The sequence below is a fragment of the Lutjanus erythropterus genome, chromosome 4 (assembly GCF_056507025.1).
Source record: "Lutjanus erythropterus isolate fLutEry1 chromosome 4, fLutEry1.hap2, whole genome shotgun sequence".
Classification (NCBI taxonomy): domain Eukaryota; kingdom Metazoa; phylum Chordata; class Actinopteri; order Lutjaniformes; family Lutjanidae; genus Lutjanus; species Lutjanus erythropterus.
In genome coordinates, this window is record NC_139320.1 from 31,566,514 (window position 1) to 31,578,781 (window position 12,268).

General features: G+C 41.1%; 1 protein-coding gene across 2 annotated transcripts in view; it reads left to right on the forward strand.

Moving 5' to 3' along the window:
• Positions 1 to 12,268, forward strand: part of LOC146328576 (leucine-rich repeat and fibronectin type III domain-containing protein 1-like protein) — a 431,073-nt gene that overhangs the window by 346,809 nt on the left and 71,996 nt on the right. Inside the window, exons 6-7 of one of the 2 annotated variants that reach the window (XM_084717612.1) lie at positions 4,979 to 5,258; positions 9,742 to 9,942. In XM_084717612.1, the coding sequence (XP_084573738.1) occupies positions 4,992 to 5,258; positions 9,742 to 9,942 (468 nt within the window). In that variant the 5' untranslated portion in view covers positions 4,979 to 4,991. The remainder of the gene's footprint in view (positions 1 to 4,978; positions 5,259 to 9,741; positions 9,943 to 12,268) is intronic. The other variant, XM_084717613.1, reaches the window with a different exon arrangement.

Genomic DNA, 12,268 nt, shown 5'->3' on the forward strand with positions numbered 1-12,268 from the left:
CTCCTCCTCCAGCTCTGCATCCACATACCTGCAAATGCAGATCATGGATTACGGCTGTAGTGGCATATAAAAGCACAAAAAATCAGTTTATAGGAAATATTCACAACAAGAATTATACTGACAACAGCCTAAAGTATCTGACAATGAGTGTTTCAGTTTTACTTTTAACGTTACTGCATCTGCTCTCATCTGTTTATTGCTATTTATTCCCGTCCTGGGCGCCCGAGTATCTGAGAGTTTTTACCCATCTGGCTTCTGATTCTCACCAATGTCAGATTTGCTCCACTGGGCCTCTCTGACCTGCGACAAAATGTTTCATTAGTAATTTGGGACTGCACCATTTACAATTTTGTGAACCTGACAGAGTTTTAACTGTGTCACTGTGGACTCCACAGGGAGCCAGTTTGGCTGCATTAAGTGGTTCCTCCTTATGTGCTCTCTGGACCGAGACCACTCTGATCAATTTACTTGTGTGAGACCTGAAGTTTTATCTTCCATAACTTGGGAGGGCCACAGTATGTGCTGGGATGTGTCAGTGTAATTGAAGTGGCATTGGAATAAGCTGGATACCACGAGTTTCTGACTTTCCCGTGTCAAGCAACACTGAATTCCTGCCCAAGAACTGAGTTCTGGCCTTCACTTTTCCTCCCACTATCAGGACCGTGCCTGTGCCCCCTATATTGCTGTCAAGTGTGCAGCCCAAGTAGGTGCTATTGAGTTTTACCTGCAGGGATGTAATTCAATAGATGGTTGGCCGGGAGAGAGGAGTCCTTTAAAGTTTTAAAACCTTTCTGCTGAATGTGAATGTGGTATAATTCAGAAATGGTGGCAAGATCACAGCCAATTATTTTTAGAGGTGTCTGTCTGGACTCGGTCCGAAGGTTTCTCTGCTTTGGGGTGGTCGATGGGCGAACCAATTAATTACCCCGACAATCAAAATTACATTATTAATTAATTAGTCAAGTCAGTTTTTATTTGTATAGCCCAGAGTCACAATTTACTTCAGGGGTCTTTATAATCTGTGCAGCGTGCGATGCCTCCTGTCCTGTAAACCCTCAAAAAACTCCCATTAAACCATTTTAACAGGAAAAAATAGAAGAAACCTCAAGAGGGATCCACTCAGGATGGACAGGCATGCAATAAATGTCACATGTACAGAGCAGAGCATCACAAGAAATACAGTAATTATGACAGTGTTTGTAATACATAGAATAGTGACAAGAAGTCCATGTCCATGTCAAACAGGACAATATTGCAGAACATTTGGACCTAAATGAAAAAACAGTTAAAGTCATATTTTACAATATTTCTACTGATATCTCGTATTTAAATCATTTTGTCATCATCCATTGTGTCAGGTTAGCTTAAACAAGTCCCCCAGAAAAATGTTTTTACCAACTTCAAAATTTGAACACAGACAAACCTGACACAGAGATTTAGATTTAGATTTATTTATTTAAGTTTGACAAGGCAGGATATAAAACAAAACATAATTTTAAGAATCCTGAAATGTGTCAAACATGCAGCAACATAAAATCGAGCACATAAGCCTTAAAATAAGTAAGTCAGAAATAAAACAATCTGAGTGCACATGGAATAAAAGAGAGTTCATGACTTTAAGCTCTGCTCATGGGGACTGAATATTCCCTACGCCGACGAAGCGAGTAGGAGGATGTTGAGGCCGCAGGCAGGAAAGCATGTAGGGGGATGAACTGTCATTAAAAATATCTGTGAGGGTGCGTGGGGTGGCTTCATCACGTCGTTCCCTCGGCGATGGGAGTGAAGCAGACGGTTTGCTGATGATCCTGCAGCATCATTTCTGCACCTTCTCTGACTCCTCGAGGGGGCTTTTTGTCAGCCCACCCCAGACTGGGCTGCAGACTCAAGGATGGACGGAGCACAGAGCGAAAAAGGGGCGGGACTTAGGAAGGGTCAGTTGATGGGAAGCTTTTATTGCCTATCAAACATTATTTTCACTTCACCTGTCTCTCTCCTTCTTTGCTCTGCTCCGTGTGAGGCGAGGAGAGACATTAAAAAAAGATTTCCTCTGGCCTGGCGGGGGTCCTCGTCAGCTCTGGCAGACCGCCAGCCCCGTACATTTACAGGGGGGTGCTCTGTCTGTCCTCCTCTGTGGTGAAGGTCTGTCTTGATGAGTCGTGGATGTCTTACCTTACAGCAATAAAACTTTTCATTGACCTCGACTGAACTTCTGCGAGGTTTGAAATATTCTCATTCGAGTGACAAATGTGTGGATTCCAGTTGTTGCTCATTATTGCCTCCCAGTGCTCTGCGCTCACACCCCCATCACGTGCCAACTCTTCAAATTACCCATTGACATTTGAGTGTAGTCTCAGTTGCGTTTTGAATCCTCCCGATCATTTCCACCGAATTTATCTCATTCCATTACATCTCTCCCATTACTTCCTCACATTTAGCTCATATCCTGCACTCTGCTCCGTTATGAGGACACGTGCAGACTTCCTGCTCTGTATTCCACGCTGCAGTCGAGGCACAGTTTGAATATTTCAGTACCGTAAATAAAAGAGCATGTCTCTTTCCGCTGTTATTTGCAATCGACCTTCCTCCAGTCACTCAGCATCTAACTCAGAGGAACTTTCAGTGTGTGTACATGCAGGAGTGTGTGTGTGTGTGTGTGTGTGTGTGTGTGTGTGTGTGTTGGCATGCCTTCCTTTTGCATATGTCACTCCTGCTCGCTTGTGTTTTATTTTTCCCCAGCTCGTTTGAATTTATTCAGGGCTCCACTGAGCTGAACGTGCAAAGCGAATGGAAAGAAATCAATATCAATGTAAATGTATTCCTTTATTGCCTTGGCTGGAAAAGTTGGTTTAGACTCATTTTTATGCACAAAAAACATCCATGAAATTTATGAAGTGAGACAGACAACCGGGCAGAGGATAATTTGTGTTCTCTAATGTTCTCCTCAGATTGTAATCATGAGAGTGTAGTGTGCTTAATTGATGATATAAGTGCTGTTTATTTTCACTTTCCCAAGACAACTTACTCAGCAGAAAGAAGGAAAAAACCCACTGACAAACTCCTAACATTAATTTACCCCCTCCCCTCCTCGCTCTTTGACTCCCTCTGCCACCGTCACCCCCTGCTCGGCCTCTCCGCCTGTTTCCTTTCTTTATCCATCCTCCCCTCTTTCATCAAGCATTTATTATAGCACTGTTTTCTGGAAATTTTGGTGTCCTCATGTCTGCAAAGCCTGAGAAAGCATCAACATTTTTTTTATGTTTCTTATAAGCTGCAATTTAAAAAAATAAAAAAAAAAAAGTATAGAAAATGCCCTGATATAAGCTGTAACTTCACACTTTCTGCAGCTGTTGTCTCACATGCTGTGTCGCTGTGAGGAATAGTCTTCATTTGTAAAGTCAGTCTGAGTGGGGGGAAGATGATTATCTTTGCCGAACAGCAAAATCTTTCAACCAAATCTTTTATTATCTATTTTTTCATTTTAACTCCCTTCCTGCGGGCCATCGGGCTGTTGAGCACAAAACTATACAGCTGCTACATTTAAGTGGGTACTGACATTACTGTGATTTGGTCGATGCAAAACATTTCAACATGCAATCACAACAGCAGATACAATCAACAACACCAATAAACAATTACAAATCTGAAGCAACTCACCTTTGAAGTCGCTTTTTGTTCCACTGATCGATAAAACTGGCAAAAATGGTGTCATTACATTAGCAAAGGTCCAGTAAAACATTTAATGTAAAACACATGATTACATCAATAAATACTCACAAACTACTGCTGTATTGGTTCAAATTAGCCAGCAAATGTCCTGAACTTCAATGTGTTATCCACCAGAACTAAAGTTAGCATGTAAATAATAGACGTAATATATGAACCTAGACAGGGGATCGCCATTCACCCTTGTTTCCAATATTCACCCAGTGGTAAGTTGCATTATTGCAGTGAAAAAGCATTTTCCCCCATAAGCCACCATTATAAAAGAGACATCTGTAAAACTGTAGGCAGGACAGCTCAAACTGCAAAGAAGCTCGATTATGACTTTTATATTTTTAAAATGTCCTCAAGCTCAAACATCTTGATATCATCACAGTGTAAAGTTGTGGGCGGCAGGAAACACTACTGCAGATATTCAGTGGGCCGTATATGTCACAGTGACTCAAGCAAGGTAACAGCAGAACAGACCCAAACCAACAGGACAAGACAGGAAGTAAAAACAACAAACACACACAAGGGATGACTTACCTATATAAAACAGGAAGTGAAGTCAAGACACACAAGGGAGGACCAGGACTATAAAATAAAACAGGAAATGATCAGATAAACCCCAAGACTGTGACCATATAACCACGAAGTAGAATTAAGTTTGCACCAGATGATCTATTCTCTTTGGACTGAATGGGTGCCATCTTTGGGTGCTGTATCTAGTTCATATAATCCATCTGTGATGTAAACATTAGCTATATGATGGTGTCAAAATAGTGACTACACTCTGACCTTTTGATTGACACCTCACCTGAGCCAGTTGGAGCCTCCATGTCCTGTCCAGAGCCTACAGTAGTCAACAACAGTCGGAGTTGTCAAGAAGTGCCTGCCTGAAGTTTTGGGAGGTTTTTGAATGGCATTTTTGGGGAATACACCACGACATGCCCATAGAAAAATCTGTAAAGTTAATTGTCTGTGGTATTGTTATCAAATTTGATCTTGTTTGATGTTCAAACGTCTGTTACTCAGTGCCAGTTGCACTTAGAGTGATTCTGACTGTTGGGGGAAAAAAAACACTTCCCCTTAAAAAGAGACCAGAACCACATATCTACTCCAAATGGTTCAGGAAGAGCTTTCACTTTACTTTGGTATGTCCTGGATCTGTGTTTCAGGCTAATTTTCAGGACTGTGAAGAGACTCAGTAGGAACCAGTTTGAGAGTTTTATGCATGAACTGACTTTCTGCTCCCGTCTCTCTTTCTGTGTTGCAGCAGGAGAGTAGCCATGGATGTCGTCTCCTCGCTGGTCTGCCCTCTCCTCTTTCTCCTCCTCTTCATCCTCCTGTCCTCCCTCCCCTCCTGCTCCTCCTCCATGCTGTGTCCGAAGCGGTGCACCTGCCAGAACCTGCTGCCGTCCTACACGGTGCTGTGTGCCAAGACGGGCCTCCTCTTCGTCCCGCCCAACATTGACCGCCAGACAGCCGAGCTCAGGCTGATGGACAACTTCATCACAACGCTGAGGCACCGCGACTTCGCCAACATGTCCAGCCTGGTCAGTCTTCCGAACGCCTTTACATCCATGTTTACTTTGATTTATACGAGAGAGTTTCTGCCAAGCAATTTGATACGGATGTGGTCCAACTGCGCTGTTGTTTCACTTTGATTTTTTGTGTTTGTGGATGCCAGAGATCTGCTGCAGTCAACAAGCACTGTTTTAGTTATATAAAAGCTAATTTATGTTACTGTTGCTTTTCACTCTGATTATGGGCATCCAACTTACAAAACATCACCATGACTTACAATTAATGTACACTCCGAGAACTCACTGACTCATGGATGAATCGTGATCTTGAAGCCCCTTTTACACTTAAATCCCTGTAAATTACTGTGATAATGTTTCAGGCATTTTATACTTGCAATTCAGGAACATTTTCATCTTCCACCTTTTCACACATGACATGACAACGCCGCAGTGGATGGAGGTAAGGGACGGTCCAGCAGGTGGTGGTAATGCAACACTTATTAATGCCAACTGCCATAAAATTCAACAGAAGAAGAAGAAAATCGTGCAAGACCAGATGTGCGTGGTGGGTGAGGAGCTGTTTTGTCCACTGCTCTTATAACATGTTTCATATTCAAGTTTGCAAGACAGCAGTTTCATCGTGATCTCCAAGAATCAGAAACACACATATGATAGATGAAAAGGAACTTTTGGAGTTTTTGGTGTCCGTTGTTGTGACTCCAGCCTTTGTTGGAGTCTTCTATCATTGGTTTGCTCGCTCCAAGTGAAACCATCTTTCTTTTACGTGCTTTTCCCTGCACTGCTTTCATTCACAACACAGCCATGCTAGCATTTTCCCTGGAATACTGCAAGGACTTGAGGTGAAAAACTGGAAGAGCAGATTTCCCAGAGTAGACCCTGTTACAGTTTGTAAACAATGAGCAAGACGTGCACATTTCAGCAACAGAAGTATGGTGGACCACGACAACTCGTCAATGGGTGCTGCAAACACAAGCAGTCCTGATATCTTGCAGCCATAGATTGCTCTGAAACGGTTGTGATCCTTGATCCTGCACAACTTGAGTTGGCCAGTGGAATATCGGCACTATATTCCACTGGCCAAGGCGGACACAAGGCAGTCTGAGTTACTCGTGGTATGTTTACACATTAGCTGATGCTTCTGCAGGTCCTGTAACTGGAGAACAGCAGAAATCAGCCATCCAGAAGAAGGCGTCTTTCACTTGTTCCTATTCTTAACCTTCAGTCCAGAGCCTTTAGTGCCAACACAGGACACTGAAAGTAAGAGTATAGAGGAGGAGATGACAGACGGGTTTGTGAGTTATTTCAGCAAGACCACAAACTTTAACCATACCTTCACTATGAAGCCTTTTATTTACCATAACCACAGTGTTTCCTGAACCTGCACCATACCATAAAAAACATGGTGTGTGAACATAATCCAGACCCAATATCAGCATTCTTGTCTGGCAATGAGGTTGTTCCTAAAGCTTTAACTTCCTAAAGAGTTTCTGGTCAGGTGGCATCTTTTGCAAACCGGACGCACCAGATGGTTTATTACACAGAAGCCACGAGCACTTTATAAAAATCCTGGCAGGATGGATTCTCTTGCAAATTCAGCTGCTTTGTGAGGTAACTCCTGCTGCTGTGCATTACTCTTTGGAAATCTTTTAGTTGCAGGAGATGTAGCTTCAGTTAATCAGCATCAAATATCTTAATTACAAATGAGTAACTCATTCCGCCTAATATAAAAAAAATCCCAACAACTCCTTTAATGTTTTCATTTCATTCCTGGACTTAGAGAAATGTTTTGCATCCTAAAATTATTTGCAAGCCTTTGCCAAAAGCAGTTTTCACCAGGCTGCAATCACAGGAACATCTGGAGTTATAACCTGTTGCAGAACTGCAGCCACTGTGACACAAAAAGTCTATTCTGAATATTTTAAGTTAATTTCTGTAGTTTTCTTGCAGTTAATATGCTATTGTCTCTACCTGCAGTAAGTTATAACCCACGTTTGAAGGCAGCAAGCAAAAATCTATCAGGTGGCATCCTGGGAAATTTAGGACATTACTATGTTAAGAATTTAAAGGATATTAGGTGAACATGTAGATGTTGAAAAATGGTTTGGTAGTGTCTGAGGAAGTTTTAAGCATTCTGAGGAAATAAACCTGCTCAGAGTTTTAATGTTTATCCCACTCTGAACCAAAAAAGAACAAAAGGAACATCTGCTCCCTCCAACACAAACATATCGACCGAGGTGAAATCAATGAGATCTTTCAAATTTCACCAATTAATTCCACCGTAATCATGTGACGGAGGTGGAGGGCCTCGCTGCACACGCCTCAAAAGGAAAAATAAAATATCAGCATTGCTCGTCGCAGCTGGAGACTTCCTTTAGTGTTTGGAAAGTAAGTTTCCTCTCCAGTGTGATCACAGCAGCCCAGATGATGTTTGCTCACACACGAGGCGACGTGGGAAATGAGGTTTTAATCATCTGGTGGCGAGCGTGACAGAACGCCACAGATGTCTCCGGTTATCGTGGTGCTTCTCCAAAGACAGGTTTACAAACGTGTGGGTGTTGATTGACCTCTTCCTCTGGTGTTAATAGAATCTATTTCTTCATCTTCACACCTACTGTATAGTGCACGTCTACAGTGGACGGACTGAGCACAGAACAGAACTGTCTGTTATTCCACGTCTCAGCTGACCAACTGTACTCCAGCATTAATTACTATTATTATTATTAATGTAGAGCGGCAGTTTGGTGTTTAAAGGCCATCCTGTCGCCTGGCAGCTGGTTTAATCCCCGCAGCCTCAAATGTCCAACCTGCTGAACTGCTCTTAAGTGAAACATCGAGTCTCTGTTCTCTCCAGGGTGATGACTCAGCCGCTGACCTTTGACCTCCCTGAACAGAAGGACAGACGGAGTGTCACTCTGAAATGTATATGGTGTTTAATGAAAGTGAAACCTCACTGAATTATTGCTGGTATACAATTAAATCATCTTATAGAAGTTTAAAAGGAATAGAAAGAAATGGAGGTGTCAACCTTTTCAGAGTTGGAGACACAGTTTTATATCTGAGAGGTGTTCTATCAACATGAATAAAGGAAAAGCCGGGCTTATTTGGATAAGTCTGGCTAATTTAAGTGAGAGATCTGTTCCATAACTGAAGCTGAAAGGAAACAAAGCCCCAGAGACAGTTCTCTTAAGTGTCTTTCTGTGCTCACGTCACTTCTGTCCATGCAGAAACACAGGTTTAGACCTTCTTCTATGTGACCAAGCATGAATTTACAAAAAACAGTGAAGAAAATCATTTTTCACAAATTTTTATGCCTTCAAAAACCAACAACAGCTTCACTCATTTTGTTCAAGTTGTGAAGACAAAAGACATTAAGTAAGCTTGTGTATCTTCTGTAAAAATGATTTTAATGGCTTTTGCTTTCTTTGCTGCATAATCCAGCTGAAGATAGACAAGAAAAGAGGGAATGAGAGAAACAATGTGCACCAGGATCACATTACTTTGTCATTTACTTTGTCTGCAGTTTTTTTCTGCCACTCGTCTCCTTTGTTTTTGTTGATTGTGGCAGTATCCGCCTTTTTTCATGACGACCCCTTTATATTCTTCATATAGTTTAATCTGCAGGGTTGCCTGCAGCTGAGGAGGAAATAACTTTCTTTCTCTTGTTCCTGGGCTGTATGGTCTTAATGCAGCTTGTTAAAGCCTGGCTTGAGTTCATGTTTACTTCTCTAGGCATATATTTGTTTGTTTCCAACATAAAATAGGCTGATGCACCTCCAATTGCTGATTATACATCTATTCTGAGCCACGAAAGCACCAAAGGATGCATTAAATGAAGCAATTCTGGTGGAAATGGATGATATACAGTCAGGAATAACTGTGTGCTGGATTCATCTGTGCAGCTGATCCGTCCTAAACTGCATCACATCAGGACATAATGTTTTCTATGCACAGAAAGGAATAACTTCATGTTTTACATTTGCCAGATTTACAAGAGGGGGGCAGTGATTCAGAATGGGGCTCCTGCAGCAAGAATTTCTCTTATATTTTCATTTGATTATCTGTTAAAAAGAAAAAATAAGAATAAGAAAAGTCAACTCCAGATGCATTAAATGTTCTTAACCATCCAAATCTGCTCAGATGTGTTTAATGATGAATGTGACTCGATCATAAACTGGAGGGGCGTGGCAAATTATTTGTTTATAGCATCGGTAATGCCCCCTAAACACTTGGTGTGCAATCACTCCGGGACATTACACCTTCATTTTAAATATTTAACAGAATTATTTACTAATGTATTTAGGCCTTATTATATTTTTTGACATGTCTGAGAAACCTTTTTGATATTTTAAATCAGTTTATGGGCTCCACAGATTTCTTACATTCAAAAACACCTAAACAATCCAGCTGAAAATGGAAGTGAGGGATACATAAGTAGTTTAGGAAAATTTTCTTGCGTTCCACACAGTGACTTCCTGTTTCTCTGCCTCTTCAGATCCACCTGACCCTGAGCAGAAACACCATCAGTCAGATCCGGCCGTACGCCTTCGCCGACCTCCAGGATCTCCACGCTCTCCACCTGGACGCCAACCGGCTCACCGTCCTAGACGACTCCCACTTCCAGGGCCTGGTGAACCTGCGGCACCTCATCCTGGCCAACAACCAGCTGCACAGCATATCGGAGGGAGCCTTTCAGGTACGAACACCAACACCTGAACCCTCCTCATGAATATGACTTACTGTCACATCTCGCGTCACATAAAATATCTGGGACCAAAACGAAATCTTTTGTCGACCTGCTCAGGGACAGCAGACGTAAATTAGCTGCCAGCTAACTGGTGCAATTACTTTTAACTGTGTGTTCTCCCTGCAAAAATTAAAAACAAATGCATTAAATCTGGAGACCAACTGTTGCTGCTAAAACTAGTACCACACATCTGTCACTGAAAGCACCACTGCTTCTACACCTTCATGACAGTTACTGCTCACACTGACACACCGACCTACGCAACACTGACACAACGTTTCTAAGTACAACTTACTAACATTATATCAGCATCAGTATTGATTCAGTTAATATGGCTCTGATAAAAGAAGCACTCAGATCTTCTAGTAAATGTAGAAATGTCATAATTGAAAAGTACAGGATTGAAAGTTAAAAAATTCAGAATTTTAATTGTGTGAAGTAAAAAATCAGAAAAACTATTTTAAGTATCAAAGGTAGATGAGATAATTTAAGACATCGGTGTCACACCACACACACCCAGTTCACACAGAGCGCATGTGAACGTGGCTCCAAGCTAAAGATCTACAGTGAAGATAAAAAGATTGTGTGAATGATGTCTTTCATGTTGCTAATATTACTATAACAGCTCAGTTACTCTCAGTAACTGACACGCTGCTCTGTTAGGAGGCAGTGACACTCGTGTGCAGAGTGTCAGATACGTGACATTCCTGTAATCTAAGACCCTGTTGAGAAGAAAGATATTTCAGCATATTATTGGTGTTTCCACGCTGACTTGAAGTTATCATTTTACAGACGTTACAACAAACACTGCTGTCATATTTCATTGTGAAATTAAGCCTCACTTTGGACCGTTTCTTCCCCTCTACCATGACTCTGCCTCTTTGCAAGTTTCCACCAATGTAGAGGAGTTTGATGTTATTGTTTTAGTGATGTGAAGCAGTCAATCAAAGGAATCGATAAGCTCAGAAGCATAGAATTATGATGGACTGGACAATTTGGAACTGGATCTCAACTGGAACCGGTTCCAGTCCCAGGTTGTACTTAGTGAATGTTAATACAACAAAAATAATAAAATAAAGATTGTTACAAATCTTCAAAGTCTTTTGAGGATGAGTCTCAAGTCACTGTGTGTGCAACTTAAAGGGATAGTTCACCCAAAAATGACAATTCAGTCATTATCTCCTCACCCTCATGTTGACTGAAAATTGAGTTTAGTTTTTTAGTCCACAAAACACCGCTGGACTTTCACAGGAAAATGTTGCAGAATCTCCCAAACAATGGAAGTGAATGGTGACCAGTTTTCAAACCGAAAAAAAATCCTCCTCTGGTTTAATCCAAATCTCCTAAAGTCCTGAAATGCTGTTTGCACACCATCACACCACACACACACTCAGTTCAGACAGTGTGCACGTGAACGTGAAGATTCAGGATTTAAAATATGGTGTAAATGACGTCTTTCAAGTCAACTTGGCATGTTGGGTCTATAGGAGACTTGGTTTACACCAGACAAGCAGTATGGAGGCATTTCATGTTTTTATTCTTTTGTTTTTTTTACATTTGAAAACTGGTCACCATTCACTTCAATTGTTTGGGGGAGAAATAAACCCAACTCTCGGTCAGCATGAGGCTGAGAAGATAATTACTGAATTTTCATTTTTGTGTGAACTATCCCTTTAAGAATAAAGGGCCAATCATCTTGCTGATGGTTTCGTTAACTTGTAGGTCATATAGAAGCATCAGTAATAAATTGAGACAGATTAATAACCAGTTAAAAACTCACTTTAGTAGCTTTAAAAGTCAGTTGAAGTATCTAATTTGTCTGATTAGTTCAATCGTCTGAACGTATCTGAAAAAACTTTTCAAGTTTTTTTTTGTGTTATTTGAGATGAATTGTCGCATGTAAACCTGTAACGTGGTTCAGTCTGTGCATTTTAAAAGAGGGAACAATATAGCAAGTAAAGGCAGCAGCTCTGTTTGATTAATGTTAGAATTTAATGTGGAAAAATCGAACCATAATCTACAGAGGTTATTTAAATAAAGCTCAATAGACAAAATTACCCAGTTACCCTCAGGGCTTCATCAGCTGTAAATTATAATTTCAATTTAAAACTAATCTTAATGGTGGTGCTTCAAATTGAGTTTTGGTTTGCCAATACACAACATGAATTAGTATTTAATTAATATTTCATATATATGAATACTTTGTGTGTGTAGTGTAGTGTGAGCTCTGCTGGGAAAGCTATTTTAAATCCAACAAATGTGGACCAGTGCTGCC